Source organism: Lotus japonicus, chromosome 1 (assembly GCF_012489685.1).
Source record: "Lotus japonicus ecotype B-129 chromosome 1, LjGifu_v1.2".
In the NCBI taxonomy this organism is placed as follows: domain Eukaryota; kingdom Viridiplantae; phylum Streptophyta; class Magnoliopsida; order Fabales; family Fabaceae; genus Lotus; species Lotus japonicus.
In genome coordinates, this window is record NC_080041.1 from 122,828,749 (window position 1) to 122,852,320 (window position 23,572).

Here is a 23,572-nt window from a genome sequence, read left to right on the forward strand (position 1 = left end):
TGCCCAAGATCACTTCTGCCGGATTAGATTTTCCGTTATGTCGCCGGAATTCCGCCGGAATCAATTTTAGCCTAAAATACCCATTTTTGGAGTTTTTGGAGTAAAGCTTCAACCTTTAGGCTGAAAACTATCGCCTTAGCTTAGTGCTAGTAGGATTAGTTGTCATAAACGTCGTTGGTGACGTCCCTGCAAAATTTGGTTTTTGGGATTTCAGTTTTGAAAATCCTAAGTTAAAAATCATGACCAAAATACCCCTGCGACAGTTTTTGATCCGATAATTTTTCCGAGTTCAGAATACCCTTAGTTACGGCTAATGATGGCATAGGAACCAAGTTTGATCGAAGAAAAATCGAGTCTCCTAATTGTGAAAAGTGGCCGAACCTATTAGGGGGGAGGAGGAAAATTTCCTTTTCCGAAAACTTGTCTTTCGCGCTAGATTATCGTACCTTAGAGTATAGATTACTTCGAGTAACCTTAGTGAGTATCGATAGCTTAGTTTTCGATAGATTCTGATAGTATTTCTGTGATTTTGTTTTAAAGGAACTTTTGAGGAATTTCCTGAGGAACAACACTTTGATTGTGAGGAAGAGTTGGAAGTTCATCCTGGAGAATCTGCAGGTGAGGGCATCTCACTGAATCTCTAGTTAATGCTTAGGGTCGATGCTTTCGACATTGTTTACTGTTTATGCACTGGATTGTGTGTGATTGGAAAATGTTTTCTGAGGCTTCGGCTGACAATGTAGATGATTCATCTACTGAATGTTTTTTGAGATTGACTTACATGCTACGTGCTATGTGGGTAATCTAGGATGTGTGGTGCATGCCTTATATGCTAAGTGTTATGTGGTTATTGCTTAATATGATGTTATATGACATGTTGATTGATTGTGCTGAGTTATTTATGCTTTTGCAATGAAATCTGAGTTTCTGAATGGTGAGAATAGCGGGCAGGTCATGCCGATTTTATTTTGAGAGTTTTGAGAAAGTTTGATAGGACGAATGAGATTCGGGCCTTGTTATGATGTTTATGGATCCAGACATTCTCTGGTGTCATTTGGGGATTAGGAGATCCCGAGAACTTATAGGATTTGCGATAAAACTAAAAGGATATTATTTTGTAAAGAAAACTCATAAGACATTAAACAACCTCTAAATCTTTAAGTAATGGTATTAATCTCGAAAGGAAGCTTTGGATGCAAATCTTAGTTTGGAAAACGAGAAGTGTCGTCGGATCCAAGTGTTGAGGATATTGATAAGTTTTGAGTATGTTGATGCTCTTGTGCTCTGGGAGCAGTTGTGTTGTGGGGCTATCCTGGGGATAAGTCCGGGAAACCGTTAGTTTCCGAGAGTGTGATACTCTGTGCTCGTTGAGCAGTTGTGACCATCGGATTGAGATGAGTCGGACGATTTGGAAATCATCATGAGTTACTATGTTGTTGTGAAGAAGTGTCTTTTGTCGCAGAATCGACTTTACCTTAGGGTAAGCTTTTAGAGACATTAATCTAGCTAGAACACGTGGCGACGTGTCGAGTGAGGTCGGAGACGTTGTTTGGCTAATCACTGCATTGCATGCACTCATTAAGTGGTTTAAACACGGCGAGATACCGGACCACGGCGGATTCCAAAATTGGTTATAAGACCAGGATTTCCGCGTAAGAGCGCTGCTAGGTGACTCTTAGTAGCAGACCGAAATGGCAGACCTACGGGTTACGGCTGATCTGGCTACTTTGGTTTGGTGTAAGAGACACGCGGGCAGAATGGTCCCACCGTTGCTGGTGCTAGGATTGATCCGGTTGATGTCCATCCCAGAGGCACGCGAGCAGAATGGTCCCACCGTTGCTGGTGCTAGGATTGACTCGGTGGATGTCCACACCTATGTTTGGTGTAAGAGGCACGCGGGCAGAATGGTCCCACCGTTGCTGGTGCTAGGATTGATCCGTTTGATGTCCATCCGTTCTGGAATGCATATTGGTTGACTGGGTTAACCTGCATTGCATATCATGCAACATGCATACTAATTTAGTTGTCGAATGTGATTGTTATTTGTTAATCCTATTTGGAACATGTTAATTGTTATTATTGCTGTTAAGTTCATTATGGAATATGCAACCCTAGGATGTTATCCCTAGCTATAAGCCTAAGTGGCTATTCTCTTATCTATATCTATTGGTAGTATTATTTACATAATTCTTTGGAGTTGACCCTCGCGTCTTCTGTGTGTGCTTTGGCGGACAAACGCCCCTTTGTCAGATGTCTTTGGCGGGCTGGTTCACGATGGTTCACCCTTCGGGGGAAACTAGGGATTGAGATGCTGGAACAGGAGCGCATCGCGGTAGCGAGAGGAGGACGGATGATGAACATAGACTAGGTCGTTCTGGATTCAGATTCGGACGACGATCATGCTAGCATGTAGGTTTTAGTGTTAGTGTGAGCTCCTCGAGATGGGATTAGTGTAGGAGTAGAGTCTTAGCTCTGAACATCATTTGTTTCATTTGGCACAGGGTAGTTTCCCACCTATAGCTTTTTGTGTGGTTTCTTTACGGGAATCACAGAGAGTTGGTTGGACTTAGGAGATCTTGTTTCAGGCCGATGGGCCAGCTTATTCTCAGATTTGAGGGATGGTGTTGGGGACACTTACCTTTAGATTTGGTTTGTACATTTTGCCTACGGGCGCTACTTTTCTTATTACCCGTCACTGGAGGTTTACTCGTGACGTGGCTAGCTACTTACAGCGGGGGCTGTTATATATATTGTATATTAGTTCTGTTTATCGTTACTGTTGGGTTTTATTTAATTCAGTCTTGTCTTAGTTGTTATCGAAAAAAAAATATTCACGTTTTCCGCATTAAGTTTATTTTTGGTTACTAAAGTGACGCCACCGAAATCGGGGTGTTACAAGAGGCCTATATGACTTGAGTCTAAAGTCATGAGTCGTTATACATTTTCAACTTTGATACCATGTTAGAATTTAATATAAATGATTAGGACATCATCAACATACTTTCACCACAAAACCTTAAGGTAATGGGTGAGTGAATCCTTTAACTTATATACTACAGTAGAAACTCTTTAAATTAATAATGTCAGGACCGGAGAAATTTATTAATTTAGAGAGTTATTAATTTATCAATAAACTAATAATTATTAATTTAAATTTTTTTAAGTAATTACACTGTACATACCAAACAAAAAGGCAACTTTATGATATAATACAAAAAATACAACATCTGAGCTATTATATGCAATAAGAAAAGTTAGAAATGAGTCAAATAGACTTGAACTTTAAAGGAAAACAGACAACTATTGAATCATATTTCAATAGAGTGTAATATATTTTTTTCAGTTTCTATAAATTATTAATTTATGATTTTCTTGGGACTGAAAATTATAAAGGGATCTCCTGGAAAATTATTATCTTATTATTTTATCGAGTTTTTCAATTTTTTTACATTGGCCCAAGTCGGGACCGGACAAATTTATTATTTTAGAGATTTTATTAATTTACCGAGTATTAATTTAAAGAGTTTCTACTGTATTATGCACTTGCATATTTATATAATGTGGTACTTCTGCAGTCACGCTTGTTACTCTAACACCCCCTTTAAGTGAGTCTCCATTTTTTCTTCTTCTTATCTAGGCTTATATTGCTTAGTTCGAGTCTTAAATGCCTTACGACTTGCTTTGCCTAGACTTCTACTCCATCAGGAACATTAGAGGTCATTGGACTTGTGATCCTTCATCTCTGTCTCAGAGGCTTTACAGTTTGCTTTTTGTTTGGACTTGTACACATGCTTCATTTTGGTTTAATTTGAATCTCAAAGACCTATATAACTTTCTCCTTTTTTCCTCTTTTTTTCCCAAATTTTTTCCAGGTTTTTCGGATCACGAACTTTAAGGTTTTGTAGTGAAACTATGCAGATGATTTCTAGTCACTTATATTAAATGGAAATGATTTTTAGACCCTACCACAATGTCAACCACCAATCAACATGCGCAGATTGTGACGGTAAAAAACCGCCACAATTTGCAAAGTATATAAAAACGGAAGAAAAATCTGGCAGTTTTGAACCGCTACCCTAACTTCCACAAAATTGCACATTTATTTTGCGGGGGGTTCAAAATCCCCACAAAAAAATTTCTTTACTCTTCGCGTTTAGCCACGGGATTACCACCCTTAAGCGCGTATGTCATTGTATGTACGACACGCGGGTCCAAATATTGAGACTGTTGTATTAAATTCTAACAATGCATCACTTCTCCCTCATAATCTCTCTCTCTTTCCCTTCTCCCTCAAGCGTTTCTCATCGTCCTTTGCTTGTCTTTTCTCACTGTTTGGCAGTCAAAACGTGTGTTGTGTCTTCCAGATACTTTAATTTAAGGGTAAAATCTCAAAAAATGGGATTTAGGGTCGAACATCCTTCTGGGTGTTTGGCAATCAAAACCTTTGGGTGTTGTGTCTTCCTGTTACTTTAATTTAAGGGTAAAATCTCAAAAAACTTGATGAATGTTGTCACGCTAAACCAAAAGCATTGTTTTTTTTTCTTAAAAGGGAATCATATTATGAATGTATCTTTTTAAAAAAAGTTTTTACCTTTCTCAGCCCAACTATAAGAAGCCCAAAACCTTAAAACCATAAGTGAAAACCCTAATAAGCTAATAACTTCACGTTCTCTCGATGGCAGCCGTCACATTAGTTTTCTCTCCCTCATCACAATACTTCTCTTTACCTTTCTCTTCATCTCCTTCCATCCTTGTTCTTTCCTTCACCCTAACTCTAATAAAATATATTGCAAAATTGATCGAACATTGTGTGGGTGCACAATCGCATGGAGGTCATCACGCCTTACAACCTCAAGAGGAATATAATAGCCATGATGGTCTTGCGCAAGGTTGAAGATACATGTGCAACAATTGGAAGGGAGCACAAAAACCACCCCAATTCAAATCGGTAAAACGCTAACTTAAACAAAAGTTATTGTCTACTACTTCCCATTATGCGATTCTAGTTAATTACTCCACATAAAATTTATTAATGATCTTTTTATTCAAATCATGCTCATGCTTGTTCTTCTTATGATTTTCATTTAATATGGGTCTCTCTGGGTTTGCTGGTGTTGTGCGCTCATCTCAAGGTACTTGGATTTTTTGTCTTGCTGGGTTTGCGAATATTGGTGATAGCCTTCGTGTTGAGATTTTGGCAGTCCTTCGAGGCTTGAATCTGTGTTAGGAGCATGGCTATAGAAGCGTGGACTTATTCACGGATTCTATGCTTACTTTGGGGCTTTTGATTTATTGATCATCCTCTGTTTCATCAATATGCTTATATAATTAGTAGCATTAAGAGTCTTATTCATCGGAGTTAGGTATTTCACTACCACTATTTGCTTCACGAAGGAAATGATGTTGCTAATTACTTAGCCAAGCTTGGACCGTCTAATACAAGCTCGACCTGGTTTTGGGATTCTCCTTTGGCTGGTGTCATGTCCCTGCTGCACATTGATGCCCTTGGTGTTGCCTTCTTGAGGTAGTAGCTTCTTCTTTTGTTTTGTTTTTTTCTTTTGCTTCTTTTATCGGAAAAAAAAAAACCTTACTTGTACATTTTACACAGTTAAATGCAGGCCTCCATAATCTATTAGGGAAGCCAATTTTAGTGGGTGAAAAACTATAAATTGAAAGTTTGTGAAGTGGGAAAAACTTAAGAATGACTTACAATCAGAGAGTTACAACAAATCATGCTCATGCTTGTTCTTCTTATGATTTTCATTTAATCTGGGTCCCTCTGGGTTTGGTGGTGTTGTGCGCTCATCTCAAGGTACTTGGATTTTTTGTTTTGTTGGATTTGCGAGTATTGGTGATAGCCTTCGTGTTGAACTTTTGGCAGTCCTTCGAGGCTTGAATCTGTGTTAGGATCATGGCTATAGAAGCGTGGAATTATTCACGGATTCTATGCTTACTTTGGGGCTTTTGATTTCTGATCATCATCTGTTTCATCAATATGCTTATATCATTAGTAGCATTAAGAGCCTTATTCATCGGAATTAGGTATTTCACTGCCACTATTTGCTTCACGAAGGAAATGATGTTGTTGATTACTTAGCCAAGCTTGGACCGTCTAATACAAGCTCGAGCTGGTTTTGGGATTCTTCTTTGGCTGGTGTCATGTCCCTGTTGCACGCTGATGCCCTTGGTGTTGCCTTCTTAAGGTAGTAGTTTCTTCTTCTGTTTTATTTTTTTCTTTTGCTTCTTTTATCGAAAAAAACTTACTTGTGTACATTTTCAACAGTTAAATGCAGGCCTCCATAATCTATTAGGGAAGCCAATTTTAGTGGGTGAAAAACTATAAATTGGAGGTTTGTGAAGTGGGAAAAACTTGAGAATGACTTCCAATCAGAGAGTTACAACAAATTTAATGTTGCATTTTCAGTAATGCATTAGTGTTGTGAACCCGTAGAAAAACCTTTCTCTATCAAAGATCTTACTGAGGAAGTTATCTTCAACAAAAGGTCAGTCATTTTTTTTCCCTTTAGCTCATGTTCGCAACATTTTATTATGAATCTTTGCACATTGTTTTATTTCATACCGGTAGTACATATGCTTTGGTGACTTGGCCTTTGAATTCCTTTAGCTTTTATGTTTTTTTACTTAGTTAATGTGCTTTATTCTAAACTATCTATGGGATGTACTGTTAGAGTCCTACATTGTCTAGAGATATGACCAATTAAGTGCTTATAAATGATAGTGCAAACCTTAACTCTTGAGCTAACTTTTGGGTTGGGTTAGGCCTCTCTAATTCTAATATGGTATCAGAGCTTATCCTAGATCCATTTGTTGACTCCCCATATTTGGGTCACCCATTTCACTCCACACTCCAGATGTCCAACCCTGGGCGTGATGAGGTGTGTTAGTGTCTCACATTGGCTAGAGATGTGACCAATCAAGTGCTTATAAATGATAGTGCAAACCTTAACTCTTGAACTATCTTTTGGGTTGGGTTAGGCCTCCCTAATTCTAATATGTAACACATGCTTTTTTTTGAAGCAACTGGGACATACTTTGCGAGAATTAGTCCATTCTGGAATCTTTTCTCTAAGGTATATACTCTGCATGTACCTTGAAGTGTTCCCAATCACTGAAATCACTGATTTTGAGGGGATATGTACAAGGTGGTCCTCATTCTTTCAGTTGGATTGTGAATGCTCCGTTCTTTCAGCTGGTATTTGATTTGATCATTCCAAGACACACTTGCTAGACTTGGTCATCTTCAGCACAAGACATCTGATCTTCAGGTTGATTAGTCTTTGTGCTTCTTTGGAAATTTCTTACTTAATTAGCTGCTTCCATCAGCAACATCTTCTAAATGACTCTTTTGATCTTCACGATGGCATAGTTGTTGCAAAACTTCTTCAGCAGATTCACTTAATCATATGAAGCACGGATCCATGATTGATTGCTTTATTATGTTCTTCTTCAGCTCTGATCTGCTTCAAGTTTTCTTAAGATTGTTTCTCTTTAAAACAAGCTTCTTTTGAAAGTGCTCTATCAATTGATCTTCATGTCATCACGAGCAACTTTTTCTGGTGTGAGCATGTTGAAGTCTCCGTCCTGGGTTTGTCCAACATTTCTCTTGGCTTGGTGCATATTTTCATCATGTGCACACACATAGTTGAACTTCCTTTTAACTTCTTCAGAGCATTTGAATTTTCTATTTGAGTACTAGCTCTGAAGGTCTTCCTTAAACTGCTTTGATTCTTTCTCGGTCTTCTAGGGTTCACTTTGTGAACAATGTTGAATGTAATCACACCCAAAACATAAATTAATACCCATCCGCTCTTGCTTCACAAATTTTAATTAAATTAAATGATATTTCGCAAGACAAGTAGTTTTGATCTGTTAAAATTTTGGAGCACCTTGAGATAATATACATACATGACCTATAATGTCTTTTTGGAGAACCACCTCCACTACTTTCATGTCGGAGATCAATTACTCCTTGTCTGAATGCAGAAAGTTCTTTCTCCTTTGAGAACCTCACCTAGGTGAGTTCAATCTATAGCTTAGGCAGGCTCGCAGGAAGGGAAGGGATGGAAAGGTCGAGGGTTTTGCTCTTTTTGGCTCTGGCTGCGGAGAAAAAAGATCTAGAAGGGCACTATCCCATGTACTTGCTATGGTTTAAGTTTATGAGTGTTGAGAATTCAAATGTGAGTTGGAGTCCCACATTGGTTAAGTACAGGTAAAAATAAGATTTTATAAGAGATGTGACTCATAAACCCAATGCCTTAAGGTTTTGGATTAAGATGTGGTGTTGATATCTCTTGGTGTCTTGCTCCTCGTCACATGGGCTCCCCTGTCTCCCCCAATAAGTGGTATCAGAGCCGATGGTTCGTTGGACCATGGTAACGACTGCAAGGGGCCATAATAATATGGTGGTGACTCGCACTTCAGGGGGAGTTGTTGAGAATTCAAGTGTGAGTTGGGAGTCCCACGTTGGTTAGGTATGAGTGAGAAGAAGACTTTATAAGAGATGTGACTCATAAACCTAGGTTTTGTGTTAAGATGTGGTGTTGATATCTCTTGGTTTCTTACTGCTCGTCTCATGGGCTCCCCTGTCTCCCCCAACAATATATGTACTTGAGTTTTAGAGACTCTAGGGATTATACTTGAGGTAATTTTGAGTTTAAAGAGAAATGACTCAACTCAGGTTAGATCCTTTAACAACAAGCAGGGTGAGCTTTTGTAGGGTTTTGGTCCTTTTATGGGCCATGCCCTTGGACTTTGACAAAAAAATACTTAAATACAAGATTGGGAAAAATAAAATAAAAGACAAGACAAGAAAGGGAGCCAAAAGCCAAAATTTGCAATTAAATAAAATATCATAACTAGCATTCATATGTTAATCTTTCCGATGTACAAAAAAGCATTCATATGCTAAAACTGCTTCTCATTTGTATTTTATATAAATCGACTATTTTATTTTACTCTCATAAAAGACTGGCCCTCAAATCATCCACGAGGCCGAGGGTTCATGTAATGTCTACTTTTTATAACGATACATAATAAATTTCGTAAATCTCGCACAAAATAAAATTCCTAACTTTCTCACCTCTATAAATGTATTTTTTTTCCTATAAAAAATTAGTCACACAATACTCCTAAACAAAATTAATTTTAACATCCAAACAATACAATAATTTTTAACTGAAGTTCTAAAACAAATAAGCTTTTAGATTGAATTTAATGCTGGACTTTTTTCCCCTACACGCTGCATGGAGTTTGTTACCATTCAATCCAACCCACAGAAGAGTTACCACAAAACCAAGGTGGTTCTCTGTTGGGATTGTCTCATTATCTTATCAGTTATTTGTATTTGATTTAAGGGGATTGTGATATGGGTGTAGAGTGATTCTATCTTATCTTATGGGTTTATATAAGATTCTATATTATCTTATGGGTTTAGATAAGATGTTAAGATTATCTTATCTTGTAATACTAGAGTTAGTAGTGTCCTATGAATAGATAAAGCCCCTAACCCTAAAAGTGTGCTAGTGTGCACTAGGTGTGTGCGGAGTGCGCCACAATTTGGTGGTGTGCAAGTGCGCCGCAATTTGGCGGTGTGCAAGGGCACATAACAATAGAAACTGCTATTGTAAACACAATTGATGATTGAGAATCAATAAAGGAAGCTATAGCTACTCTATAGCCACAGAGGTAGGCACAATTGGCCGAACTGCGTGAACAAAGTTTTATGTGTCGTTTATTCGTGCTTTCTCGCTCTATCGTACTGTCTGAATCAAGTTGTGCCTGCTTAATCTCAACATTCTCTACTTGTAGACTTGTACAGAGTTGGCATCAGAAAAATGTTTCCCTTAGCAAGTTGAATGAGGGCATTGGAGCCAAACAAGTATAGTTTTTCTTCTTAGTACTTAAAAAACCAGTATTTTATGCAGCCAAAATCTCAAGAAAAGCAACTAAACACACAATTCTAGCATCAACACAATGCAGAATAAGTGAAATCAGTCTACAGGGCAAAATTCCAAAAGGCCAAGAGAGAAAAGGTTAACTATTTATTTGCAAGGTTCTTTTCCCTTCTACACAAGCATCCCAAATTTTATTATCCACCATTGCAGGAGGTGTGTGAACTCTACACACCGAAGTATACGTTCATCCTAGCATTAAGATTTCAAAACCTCTAAAATTCTTATGTACAGAGTTTCCATGATAAGCACTTTGTTCAACCTGCAAGTAACATAAACAATTAAAACGGTTATTTTTTTGTAAATAAGTATGCATGCAATAAAATTAAAAACCATATCTTTATTTAATTGAACTCTACACTGCGAGGGCATGGGTAATCTATAAATATATAGAATATGATTATATATGTAGCATGGACGGGCCTAGGTAGGGAAAATAGGATACAACATCTCCAAAATGGAGTATTCATGCTTAGAGCTTTGTAATTTATGAAAGTTCTAGCTTAATTTGACCCCTAAGAATTAAAGTAAAGAACATATCTCAAGGTTGATGATTACCAAATAATGAGTATCATCTATTCACTCCCAAAGTCTTCATGACTTAGGCCTTCTGATATGGAGTCCAGCCTATTGTTATCTATATTAGCACAAAGACAACAGGAGTGTCAGCATTCCAGCATAAATCAACAGACTATAGGGTAGCAAGATTGTGTCCTACCTTGCTCTACTTTCTCAAGGAAGTTATTATCAGTGGGTAGAAATGGTGACCTAGAATAGCTGTCCAGTATATCTGTCAAATAAGAAACTGAACTATTAGTGCTAATGATTAATAGAGTCTAGAAACACTTTTATGTAATAGCCTAAAATGTAGATAGACAAACAATCAACACAAACCATAACTTTGACCGACATTTGATTTAACATCAGAAAATAAGCACTGATCACTAACAATATGGGTGAGCAAGTATGCACACACACACACCCCCACAGAAACATGAGAGAACATACCAGAACTCAAAGAAAAATCAGCAGTTAGATCTGAAAGGCTAAAATTTCTAGGAATCTGTCCCAAAAATCCAAATGAAGAGTCTGTTTCCAGAACTGCATCATTCACAGCATGTGCGTTGGGCGCAACATTAGTGAATGATGTAACTGAAGCATCAGCGGTGTTTGGGCGAGTCGGGACATTTCCCCCAGTACTAAACATGTAGGAACAATCTGAATATCCAGGTTCTAATTTGATCATGCCCCCATTGATTCCTTGCATCATACCCAAGTTTGAGTTCTGAGCAGAAAGCATGCTTGGAGAGCCATTAATCCCAATGCCATGAGAAGACATATCAACCACAGTATGCATACGAGTATGGAGTGATGGCCCGCCATTATTAAACGTATTAGATAATCTGGAATTAACACTATGCTGCATATTTTCTGACATCAAATCTGGTTGGGGTCGCTCAGCAGAGTAGCATGTGGGGTTCTCATGTCCTGTAAAATATAGTGATATTGAATGCCAAAGAACAAAAATAATTGAAATCGAACATTCAATAACAAGCTTAGAATAATAAATCCGAGAACTTTTTTCATATGTTTATCTCCTCAATCACTAAATCTTGTTATTATTATGTCTTTGGAACAGAAAAATCTACATTTGATTTCTCTAAAATGCCATCACAGAAGTTACAAGAATATAGGCAGAAACGGGTCATAAAGTTTGTATAACCGAAGCCTTTCAATCTACCCCACCATGTTCAAGGAGAGAAATGTTAGGAACCCAGGATTAAAATTGAAAGAAACTATTGTTATTACTGAAACCGGAGAAATATTTTCTCTCTATATCATCAATATGATTTGTACAATTTATAGATAGAACAAAGAGATAATTCCTAAATCAAATCTAATTCTACCCCTATTTTGATGGGATAATACAAATATAAAATAGAGAAAAAAAATTAACAAACTCAATCCTTAGTTTTATAGGATTATGCTAATATAAATAACAAATATTCAACACTCCCCCTAAAGCTGGAGCATATATATCAGATGTATCCTGCTTGTTACACACACACACACACACACACACACACACACACACACACACACAGATATATATATATATATTATCCTAGGACCCGTAAAGACTTAGTTAACATATCTGCGAGCTGATCCTTAGTATACACATAGGGAGTCTTAATTACGCCTAAGAGGATCTTCTCTCCGATGAAATGGAAATTGACCTCAATATGTTTGGTCCTCTCATGGAAAATTGATTTGAGAAGATACAAAGCTGACTGATTATAACAAGCAAGCTCCATAGGCCCTATCTCACAAAACTCAACTCTTGAAGCAAATGTTTTAACCACAACAGTTAACACATAGCATTAGTCATAGCACGATACTCTAATTATGATAAGAAAAACATGATGGTAGCAATATTCATGGACAATCTATGAAAAACATAGACCTTGCAACAACAGTTCGATTCTTGCCCTTGATAAGAAAAACCCTCCCATAGACTTGATACTACTGAAAAGAATCTAGCACAACATGATGGTAGCAATATTCATGGAGGTAAAAAGTAAGAAACTTACTTGTGGGGATATGTGACCCATTAGAGTTGGGCAGTGATGAAACTGCAGTGATATGTGACCCATTAGAGTTGAGCAGTGAGGGAACTGCAGGAATATATGACCCATTAGAGGCACGTAGTGAATTTGAGTGCACTAAATGCAATTTTTCATCCCATTAGATATTTATCATGCCATGAAAACAACAACCAGAACATTGATGAGAAAAACACTCCCATAGACTTAATACACTGAAAAAAATCTAGCCCAACATGATAGTAACAATATTCATGGAAATAACAAAGTAACAAACTTACTTCTGGGGATATGTGATCCATTAGAGATGGGCAGTGATGAAACTGCAGTGATATGTGACCCATTGGAGTTGGGCAGTGATGAAACTGCAGGGATTTGTGAACCATTAGAAGCAGGTAGTGATGCAACTGCAAGGATATGTGACTCATTAGAAGCAAGTAGTAAGTTTGGGTGCATTAATTTCAATTTTTTAACCCATTAGATTTTTATCATGCCTTAAATACAACAACTACGACATTGTGCATTAGAAAAATAATGGGGTTTGAGTCAAAGTGTAAGAAAGGGACCTAATGAGCCCATGAATTGCCCTTGATAAGAAAAACCCTCTCCCACAGACTTGATATCACTGATAAAATCTAGCCCAATGAGATACTAACAATATTCAGGGAGGTAAAGAAGTAACAAACTTACTTGTGGGGATATGTGACCCATTAGAGTTGGGCAGTGATGAAACTGCAGGGATATGTGACCCATTAGAGGCAGGTAGTGATGAAACTGCATGGATATGTGACCCATTAGCAGCAGGTAGTGAGTTTGAATGCACTAATTGAACTTATTAACCCATTTAGATATTTATCATGCCTTAAATACAACAACCAAGGACATCGTGCATTGGAAAAATAATAGGGTGGTGAGTCTAAGTGCGAGAAAGGACCTAAGGAGACCATTAACAGCCCTTGATATGAAACCCCCCCCCCCCCCATGGACTTGATAGTTAATACTACTGAAAAAAATCTAGCACAACGTGATGATAACAATAGTCATGGAGGTAACAAAGTAACAAACTTACTTGTGGGGATATGTGACCCATTAGAGTTGGACAGTGATGAAACCGCAGAGATATGTGATCCATTAGAGGCAGGTAGTGATGCAACTGCAGGGTTATGTGACCCATTAGAGGCAGATAGTGAGTTTGAGTGCATTAAATGCAACTGTTGATCCAGCAATCTGTTGAATTCCACTATTTGCTGCTTTAACATCAATCTTGTATAATAAGCTCGGAAGAATTCTTCATTTTCTTCCTCAAGCTTTTGCCAAACTGAAAAAATGAGGGGGAAAAAGACTTAGAAATAGAGAACACCGAGAGATGGGTGCAAGGACTGTTGGTTTTTTACTTCAATGCCAATAAGCAGTAATAAGTAGCAATTTCCACAGAAACCATGATTACGCACTTCGTAAGTATAAAAAATACTATGGTTTCTATAAGAAAAGAAATGGAAAAACACTGTTCGATGAACAAAGGCACATAAAATGAAACTGCTAGTTGCAGCAGCAGCTAAACAAGTAATCACATGAAGTACCATTACAAAGATTTCAAGTTTTGGTTTATCTTATTGAAAAGTGAACTATTTTCTTTGTCTGGGAAGTCAAAATATTAAACCATAGAATAAATACAAACATAAATTAACTACAGTAAGAAATGAACCAACCATGTCAAAGGCAATAATGGGAGTATGCTAATATGCTAATAAGTAGGCTTATCAAAACAAATATATATATATATATATGCTAATAAGTAAACATGTCAGAAAATAAGAGATATGATAAAAATGATCCCATCCCACAACATATGTAAGGGAAAAGAGAGTAAGAGGCCCCCTTAAAAGTGATGCTCACAATTCCAACCATAAGAAGAAAAAAAGATATTAATTCCTCATTATCTTTTTTCTTTTTATTCAGTAAGGGTTGAGGTTGAGGAGGACACAAACTAAACCATTTTCATTCCGCCAATTCTTTACTATAATCATACATTCATACAGTCAAAATATGCACATCTAAAAGGATTCCTGACAGGCTCTACTATAATTACGCTCCAAATTCAGACCTTAATTATACTTCAGGAAGCCATGTCTTGTTCAGAACAGTAAGTTTGACAACCACAGATATAAAAGCAGAACATAACATCTAGAATGAAATGAAAAATATTATAAATGTAAATAAACTAAAATTCAACAATTTTAGATCACGTAGGGTACACGGCCAATTGAAGGAGCACTAAAATAAAAGTGGGAAAAAAAAATCTGTCAGATAACAAAAAAAAATTATTACCTAGTTCAGTGAAACTGGGCTCTATTTTTGCTTGACATACTAATTTGTCCACAACTTCTTGCCGACTCATATACAGTTGTAAACATCGTTCTATGAGATTTTGCACCTGCAGTGAGGCGAGTAAACCAGAAAAAATTGTGGTAAGCAATCTCTTGTGTATACGAAATGAACAGTAGAGGTAGCAGTGAAGATAATTAGGGTGGGGGGGCATAACAACTAAACGGTGAAGATTTAAATTCAAAATGATGTTCTGACAAATCAAAGAGCATAGTAATCCTTAGCCAAAGTCTAACAAGTCATACTAATTACCCAACTAGACAGTCAGGTCTTCCCAACTATTAATTAAAAATAAAAACCTTGTTCAATCAACATCCAAAAGTACTTAAACCCTAAATAGCCTAGTCAGAGCAATAGCTTGTGTCGCGTAGCGGACCCCTGCCGCGATGAGATCGTGGCCCCGAAATCCCGCTATTCGCGGCCAATAGCAGCCTTCCCTTAAATGGGATTTCATTTTTGGGGGTCATCCGCGACAAGCCGCAATCCGCGATTGACTACTATGTTATCAATCCATGCAAATTATACATATATCCGAAATCCAAAACCAGTACACCTTAATGATATCCCATTAGTTTTTACAAAGACAACAAATTTTAAAATGAAGATAATTATAATGTTTGGTTACGCAGTCAACAAAAATTAATTATATTCCAGAGCAACAATGAAGAAATGTGAACAAATAAAAGAACTCATCAAGTATTCACATAATACATCAAACTTTTATAAAAGAGAGAAAGAGGGACAGAGTTCCCAGCTTACCAGCTGAATATCTTGACAGGAAACCTGTCTCACCGGTCCGCCCGGTTCGCCTGGTCCGCTTGGCATAACGGAAGCTTTCAAAACACTCTGTAGTGTTAACAACTACCTGCAGAACCAGAATTGATGATCAGTGATGGTACTTCACTCCATCAATTAGAGTAAAATTCACAAAGCAGAACCATAATTGATGATCAGAAACCATACTTGTGAGAAAAAAATGCAGAGTAGCAAATGCAAATCGTAACAAATTCAAAGATTCCTACTTCGAAAGAAACAAAGCATGAAAATAAAAATTGAAACAAAATTGAATAGAGGGATTGATCATACTAAGTGAAGAGAGTGGGATCAAAAATTGGGATCAGAAAACCCTATGATCAGAATCAAGAAACGCGAGAGAAAAGTGAAATCAATGAAAAATTGGAGGGAAAAGCAGTTACGTTAACGTACGATTGGGGGCACAGAGAGAGAGAGAGAGAGAGATTAGGGATTTGAAGTTGACCTGATTTTGGAGAATGGGAAAGGACGAAAGATACAGACAGAGCTCAACTCTGCTGTGCGCGCTTCTACGGGTGGAAATTATCTGGAGTTTGATCTTTTTATTACGGGTGAACCTAATATGCACCAATTTTAGGTGGTGTAATTTTACACCACTTACTTTGATAAGGTATAGCAGGTCAACACATTATTTTTTTAAAGAAAAAATATCAGTAAAAATTTGTTATGTATTAAATTTCTTTAAAAAAAGATGTGTTGACCTATTATAGCAGGTTAAAAAAAGTGGTTTAAAATTATACCACTTTAAAAGTGGTCCACATTAGGGGTCACCTTTTATTACATCATTTTCTAGACTTGATAAGAATTAGGGTATATGAGTTTCCGCTAACGAGTTGATACATAGAGGGCGTGCGGATCTTATCTTATACTATAAATTATTTTCGAAATTAAGAAATAGTAACTTATAGAAGTGACATCCTCTAATGTGTTATCTTTCTTAATTTTTTTTTATCTCTCATATTATTGTTAATAAGTAGATGATACGTCATATTTTATTTTTTGCTATTTTAGAATTTTAAATTTCACTTTTTTCCTTAAAATATTTTGACTTCCACACAATTCTTTAAACGAATTGCATATTTTCTTTTTACGAATTCAACGAATTGCATATTTCCAGCCAATCATTTCTGTAAAAGAACAATTGAAAGACTATCAAATAATATAATTAAGTTATGTTAACCAATCAAAGTGGGGAAGACACAGAGACGAATTTCGCCTCGTGTCGTATAGCATTTTCCTTATTTTATTCCTAAACTAGTTCATATTTAATACCGAAAAATATTACTAACCAAAATTGAATAAACTGATTTTCAAAATTGTTTCATTTTATTCGTGTCAAAACTTATTACTAGTCAAAGGCATTGGCGTAATAACAGCGTCTTTAATGGCACCCCATGGCAGATTGATTATGTGTTACGTCAGGTGCTGCTCGACGTCAACAGCTGGAGGCACGGGTCAGAGATGGGACTCCTGCATCATCCAACGGCAACGGGGCGTTTGCAGCTCCTTTCAAGCTCAGTTCGTGTCATGGTTGATGGTAGCTGGAACCCTTCGTTCGGCAAGGAGGATGGGGTGTGGTGTGATTGTAAAGGATGTGTGTGGCACTGGGATTTTTGGGGCATCTGTTAGTCACAGTGAAGGAACAACGTTTGTTGCAGAAATCCTTGCTATCGAGCTTGGTTTGCAGCATGGTTGGGACCTTGGCTGGCGTGATATAGTTTGCTACTCGAATTGTGCTGGAGTTGTTGGCATTCTACAATTTACTGTTGTTGTGGTCAGTTCTGGGCTAAGAACAATATTGAGCGCGTTCTAGACATGTTTCGTAGGGACTGACAGGTTGTTTTGGTACAAATTCCACGGGACATCAACAACGCTGCAAATTTGTTAGCTCGCCAAGCCACTAGGACGGGATGTTGCGACGCGTATGGAGGCAACCACCTTCGGAGTTGATTTCGTTGTTGTTGTAGGATGTAGAGCCTTAGTCTTAGTTTTTCTTTTTATTTCCATATGTAACAAAAAAAAATTGTCATAAAAAATTAATTCCTTCAATACTAATAGCCTTAGAACATTTATTTACCGATGAAATAATTTAGTTTAAAAAAAGTACTTGAACTATGACATAGTTTGGAAATCAGATGAGGATACAAAAGTTCAAATTGATTGGTTCACTATTGTTGGGAGAGACCGGGAGTTTATGGGATTAGGAGCAAGACACTAAGAGATATTGACGCCACATACATCTTAACCCATAAACTTAAGGCATTAGGTTGATGGGTCACATCTCTTATTAAGTCTTTTCATCACCCAAACTTAACCAATGTGAGGCTCTAACACACACTTGAATTCTCAACAATCTCTCCCTCAAGTGTGAGTTACCACCACATTATCATGCCCCTTTCGCGGAAGCTATCCACCCTTGTACCGCCTGCGCCGATGGAACCTGCCGCCTAGCCACACTGCTACAAAGACTTTCGACACAAGGAGTCGCTACCATGGTCTTATGAACCATCAGCTCTAATACCACTTGTTGGGGGAGATAAGGGAGCCCATGAGCCGAGGAGCAAGACACCAAGAGATATCAACACCACATATGAACTCAAAACCTTAAGGCATTAGGTTTATGGGTCACTTCTCTAGTAAAGTCTTCTCATCACCTATACTTAACTAATATGAGACTCCAACTAACACTTAAATTTCAACAACTTCTGAATTTTAAATGAAATCAACATTTCATTTCTGGCTTGCCATATCATAGGTTGGTTGGTTGAAAGTGTGAGTTCCTCTTATACTAATACTAATAAGAAACATTCACCAAACTCGTGGTTTGTGTAATGAGACAAGACTTATCATAAATGATCTTGAAAAAAATGTAATTGAAGCTACAGTTCATACAGAAAGATGTGTAAATCGTGAAATATTATTAACTATGATGACTCTGATCCCTTATGACTTGGATTATTATTTTAAATAAACAAGGAAATTCTCATTATCATTATGTTTTGCAATGACGATAAATAAGAGTCGATAACAATTATTTCTCATGTTGGCATATATCTTCAAAGACTAGTATTTACTCATGATCAATTGTATGTGGCGCTGTCAAGAGTTACAAGCAAAGAAGGATTGAAAATTCTTACAATTATTGATTAAGTGTCATTCGTATTTCAGTCGTGCATAACACGAGTTCAATACTAGTTTTTTTTATAAGCCACAAGTTTAATACTAGTAAAATATAAAATGTGGATATTTTGATCCAGTCATTTAACTCTCGAGGTTAAATGGATTGTGGCTCACGAGCTGACATGAAAGCTCATGGGTTAGAGCTTTTTAAATGGAAAAGTAAAATTGTAAATTTTCTATTTGTGAATTACGATCTTTAGGCTTTTTTAATATGTACTCACGAGCTGACAGGAAAACTCACGGGTTAGAGCTCAAGGGTTTTTTTTTAGTATATTTCAAACATGTTAAAGTGTATTTAATGTGTGATTGGTTAATTTGTTATACATTTATGTAATTTTAATATTTTAATATTGTTAACCTTTTTTTATATATATTTTTAGATATTTTATTAAGTGGCCAGTGAGGGGGGAGAAGATCACATGAGGTTCTAGGTCATTTGCAATGCAGGCTTTTGAAGCCTGATACGTTAATACGCTGGCCTAAATGAGTTGGGTTGGCTTGTTATTCGGCTCTAATGTTTTCTTCCACGCCTCATTTCTCTTTTGATTCTTGATTTTATTATTTGTTACTTTTTTCTCTTATATTTTTTCATTTCTTTTTCTCACTAGTTATTTAAGGTTGGGTTAAGGTTAACTATGTTTTTGTCAGTGTTTAAAAAATGGACTAGACTAGTTGGTTAACCAGTATGTCGGAAATTGAGCTTGTGTTGGGTGCGATGACATGAGAAACCAATTGATTTTAAAACTAGCTAGAATCGGCTGAACTAACCTGGAATGATGTTGAGAATCAGATTGAACTTATTAGTTTTTATAGTTTGCGATTTTAATTTAAAAATTAATTTTAACCATTTATTATTTATTTTATCATAAAAATTATATAAGAATATAAGATTTTTTGATACATATATAAGATGGAGAATCTATGAAAATTTGAAATTTAACCGGTCTAAATTTCTGGTGCAAATAATTTTTTTTCTAAAGCAAAAATTGTTTATTGGAATAAAAAAAATATGAGGTTCTGTTCCTTACATCCTCACTACAATTAAACCAAGTTCTTGCTAAGCCAACTATGGTGCATCATCATGGAGCACATAGGATCTAAAGGTATCTCAAATGAAGTCCATTCAAAGGTATATTGACTATATTCTTTTCTCATGATTCTTCTTTGCAGCTAATGGGGATTTTCTGATACTGATTTGGGAGGATGTAACTTGTAAGGATACTCGTACATCAATCAGACATTGCTTCTGTTTAGGATCCTCACCTATTTCTGGAGAGCCAAGAAGAAACACACAGTTGTTTGTTCTTGTGCTAAAGCATAGTAGAGAGCCTTAGCAAGTGTCACCTATGAACTCCAATGGTTAACCTTTTTGTTGCAGGATCTTGGTTTCACTGATGTGAAGCAAGTGGCGCTTTATTGTGACAATAACAGTGCCTTGCATATTGCTGCAAATCCCGTATGAGAGGACAAAGCATTTGGAAATTGATAGCCACATTGTGAGGCAGAATATGCAAGAAGGGCTAATGAGACTTCTTCCACTTGCTTCCCAAAATCAAACTGCAGACATATTCACGAAGGCTTTATTACCGGGAAGACTTAATAGTTTGGTTTCCAACTTGAATATGATTGATATATTTCACCCATCTTCAACTTGAGGGGGATGAAAAACTAATTGAGTTGGTTTAGCTTTAGTTAGTTGAAGTTGTATCCTGTTAGAGTGTTAGAGCTAGAGCTAGTTAGTTAAGCAAGTTAGCTCTTTCCCTTTCTGTTATTTGCATTTCTGTTATCAGTTTTCATTCAGTTAGCTTACTACTTAGAGCTACAAACAGCTTTTACACACTTGATTGAAGTAAAAGTACCTCTTTTCATTTGCACATAATTTGCTGTAGGAATATTGCATTTTGTTAATGAAATACAACATTATAGTACTATGAAAACTTGATGGTTTATGCACTGGAATTTTTTTACTTCAGACATGGATCATGATTTGAAAGAATCAAAAGTGTTTTTCAGGATGTTGTTAGCAAGAGTGATGGTTAAGAAGGGTAGTAGCAAAGTGCAAAACTCATTTAGCCCGGAAATTTACCACCTGAGTTCTTACTCATTCAATTTTTTTTCTTTTTCATATCTGTTTGGAAAAGCAAAATTGGAAGGAAATATTTCCACAAAATGTGTACAGGAAACAACTCTCTATTACACTATAGAGCCTATATCAACCACTGCTGAAGTTAATTTACTTAAAAAATTAAAAAAGAAAAAAAGTTAACTCAGAATTACATTTTGAAATTCAAGAAATTTTATTTTGCAATGATTTATCATCATACCACAGTAGCTATGCCACTGTATCTTGGTCTTGTTCTGTCAGTCTCAGGTGTACTGTTGGCTTGTTCCATGGTCTTCCTCTTGTTATTGTTGGCTTGTTGTAGTGCTTGTTGCTGTTGATCTACCTCTGACTCTGGCTGCAGATATTGGAACTTTGGTGCTTGTTGCTGATCATTTTGGATTTGCTGTGGAAGATGATGATGATGCTGTTGAACTTCTGGAATTTCAAGCTTATCTGCTACATCTTGATTTTGAATTTTTTTCAAATTGGTCTTCTTGATGTGGGATTTGAGTCTAACCAAATCTGATTGCCTCACAGGCTTCAAGAAAAATTCCTCTGCTCCTTCCTCCAAGCATCTGAAATAGTTTTGGTTTTTGACAGATTCATCAGAATTTTACCTAATTTTTTTTTATTTGAAAAATAAAAAGATAAAATAAAATACTGAAATTGTTTCCTCCATTACCTGTTAATCCTTGAAGGCACATTCTCAGATGACATAATCACCACTGGTATGTTTCTCAAAGATGAAGATTCCTGAAATATCAGAGAGAATCCTATAAATTTTTTGAGTCTTTGGTTCCAGACTTCCAGGTGGAATAAGTGAGCACATAATTTTCAGAGATTCTCAAACTTTTTTTTTCACTTGAATCAAAGTAGGTCCCTTTTTGGAAAGAAAATCTTTCTATAACAAATTAACCAGATTTGTTTTGGGTGGAAAATTGAAAAAGCATACAGGGAAATTATTCCAGGAGTTTATGCTTTGGTATTTTCAGGTAAGTAATGGAACTGGTCCTAGTTGACAATATTCAGAAGTAGTAAAATTGGAATCAAATTCAATGCATATATTTGAAACTGGAAAAGTTTTTTACATGGGCCATTGTTTTAAAAAAGGAAAAACAAACTTAGCCAGAAAGACTGAGAAAAGTGGAGAATATAATTGGTTAAAAGATAGATGAGACAGGAATAGAAACCAAAGCATACCTTGATTTTTTTAAGCAAATCATAGCCTGTCATTCCAGGCATACAGTAGTCTGTTATAACAAGATTCACCTCCACTTCCTGTCAAGGACACAAAAAACCAAGGAATTTTCAGAACCCCAGAAAAAGAAACTGATCTATATAGTTCTAAAAAGAAATTTTTATTGCAACAAGGTAATTAAAAATTTGAACATCTTTATACATTTTAAGCAAAAAAAAAAAATCAACAACATACCTGATGGTTGTTAGGTGAAATAGATGGTGTATTTGGGTTACTTTCTTCATTTTCATGCAAACCCAGAAACTCCAAAGCCTTGCTACCAGAATCAACTGTAGTAACTGTCATTGAGAAAACAGAGTTCATGCTGTTCAGATACCATAGTAGAACTAATGTAAGAAAGGAAAAAATCAAAAAAAATTCCATCAAATTTTCTTCTGTTAGGCCTGCAAGAAAGTACCTTGATAGGAAGAGGTTTTAAGAAGCCTCTCAATGAGCTTTCTATCTATGATGCTGTCATCAACAGCCAGAACATGGTACTGTGACTCTGCAGCAGCCATCCCCATTTCCTCTAGCTCAGGATGCAAAATAGACCCTTTAGAAGGTGAATGGATTGAACTATTGAAGATGAAGTGAAGAGGCAATGAAATGGAAAGAGGGTGTGTGTAGATTGTAATATGGTGTTCCTTCTTTCTCTTCCCTTTTTTCTCTTTGCTTTGTTACTCCTCTGACTTTTTGTTTATGAGTTTTTTCCTTTATGGGAGAAAGATGAGAATGGAAGAAGGGCTAAGTATTGAAATAAGACCCACCAAAATCCCCAACCCACAAAGCAAGATCCGACCAGATTTCATCCCAAATCTTGCAAATTTTCCAAGTTGATCTTGAATTACAGGGCAAGCAATGCAAAATTATAAGATAAAGACTAGGGACACATAATGAATGAATAAAATAAAGAAAATAAATCTAAGTGAATATTTTTTTAGATTGTTTTGAGGGTGGACAGAAGAGGTGACCTTTATTTATATATGTACATATGAACATGAGTGAGTGAGAAAATACAGTGAAAATAGAAAGTAGGATGAAAGCAAAAGAGGAAAGGAATACTAATTTGGTAGATCAATTGGCAACACAAATTGAGTGTGTAAAAAGAGTTTTCGAGTTTAATTTCCGCACTAATCTTAAGAAAAGGGATGAAGAATTTTAAGTGTCACTAAATTCTAAGTCTAAAATAGTCGACATCTGAAGAATGATCAAATAGGTACCGAATGATTTGTACCAAAAAAAAAAAAAAGGAATGTGAGAGAACGAGGGGAGGAGAGAG

The 23,572-nt window shown here is 36.5% G+C and overlaps 2 protein-coding genes across 11 annotated transcripts; both read right to left on the reverse strand.

The window, feature by feature from the left end:
* Positions 1–9,876: 9,876 nt before the first annotated feature.
* On the reverse strand, positions 9,877–16,304 carry LOC130730104 (uncharacterized). 10 transcript variants are annotated; one of them, XM_057582009.1, is made up of 11 exons: positions 16,218–16,304; positions 15,719–15,824; positions 14,903–15,008; positions 13,644–13,892; positions 13,265–13,348; positions 12,856–12,939; positions 12,563–12,646; positions 10,980–11,459; positions 10,690–10,761; positions 10,530–10,608; positions 9,877–10,233 (listed from the first exon to the last, which is right to left on the reverse strand). In XM_057582009.1, the coding sequence occupies exons 2-10, from the start codon at positions 15,782–15,784 to the stop codon at positions 10,547–10,549; spliced, it is 1,287 nt and encodes a 428-aa protein (XP_057437992.1). In that variant the 5' UTR covers positions 15,785–15,824; positions 16,218–16,304; the 3' UTR covers positions 9,877–10,233; positions 10,530–10,546. The 10 variants fall into 10 exon arrangements, with proteins under 10 accessions (XP_057437992.1, XP_057437989.1, XP_057437990.1 ...); XM_057582006.1 differs by having other exon boundaries at positions 12,563–12,694; XM_057582007.1 differs by having other exon boundaries at positions 12,856–12,981.
* Positions 16,305–21,046: 4,742 nt separating this feature from the next.
* LOC130730106 (two-component response regulator ORR3) lies at positions 21,047–23,242 on the reverse strand. Its single transcript, XM_057582013.1, has 5 exons — positions 22,712–23,242; positions 22,489–22,592; positions 22,257–22,334; positions 21,739–21,809; positions 21,047–21,631 (listed from the first exon to the last, which is right to left on the reverse strand). Exons 1-5 carry the CDS (start codon positions 22,815–22,817, stop codon positions 21,271–21,273), a joined length of 720 nt encoding a protein of 239 aa, XP_057437996.1. The 5' UTR covers positions 22,818–23,242; the 3' UTR covers positions 21,047–21,270.
* Positions 23,243–23,572: the final 330 nt, after the last annotated feature.

What these genes read in the sequence shown, in the direction of transcription:
- LOC130730104 (XM_057582003.1), bottom strand. Translation starts at nt 15,784, where the DNA reads ATGCCAAGCGGACCAGGCGAACCGGGCGGACCGGTGAGACAGGTTTCC. An exon ending in TGGGTCACATATCCCCACAA is followed by an intron (nt 11,460 to 12,562) that starts GTAAGTTTCTTA and finishes TATATTTTACAG; the next exon opens with GACATGAGAACCCCACATGC. An exon ending in CCTTGAGAAAGTAGAGCAAG is followed by an intron (nt 10,609 to 10,689) that starts GTAGGACACAAT and finishes GTGCTAATATAG; the next exon opens with ATAACAATAGGCTGGACTCC.
- LOC130730106 (XM_057582013.1), bottom strand. Translation starts at nt 22,817, where the DNA reads ATGGGGATGGCTGCTGCAGAGTCACAGTACCATGTTCTGGCTGTTGAT. An exon ending in TAAAACCTCTTCCTATCAAG is followed by an intron (nt 22,593 to 22,711) that starts GTACTTTCTTGC and finishes TCTCAATGACAG; the next exon opens with TTACTACAGTTGATTCTGGT. An exon ending in TTTCACCTAACAACCATCAG is followed by an intron (nt 22,335 to 22,488) that starts GTATGTTGTTGA and finishes TGTCCTTGACAG; the next exon opens with GAAGTGGAGGTGAATCTTGT.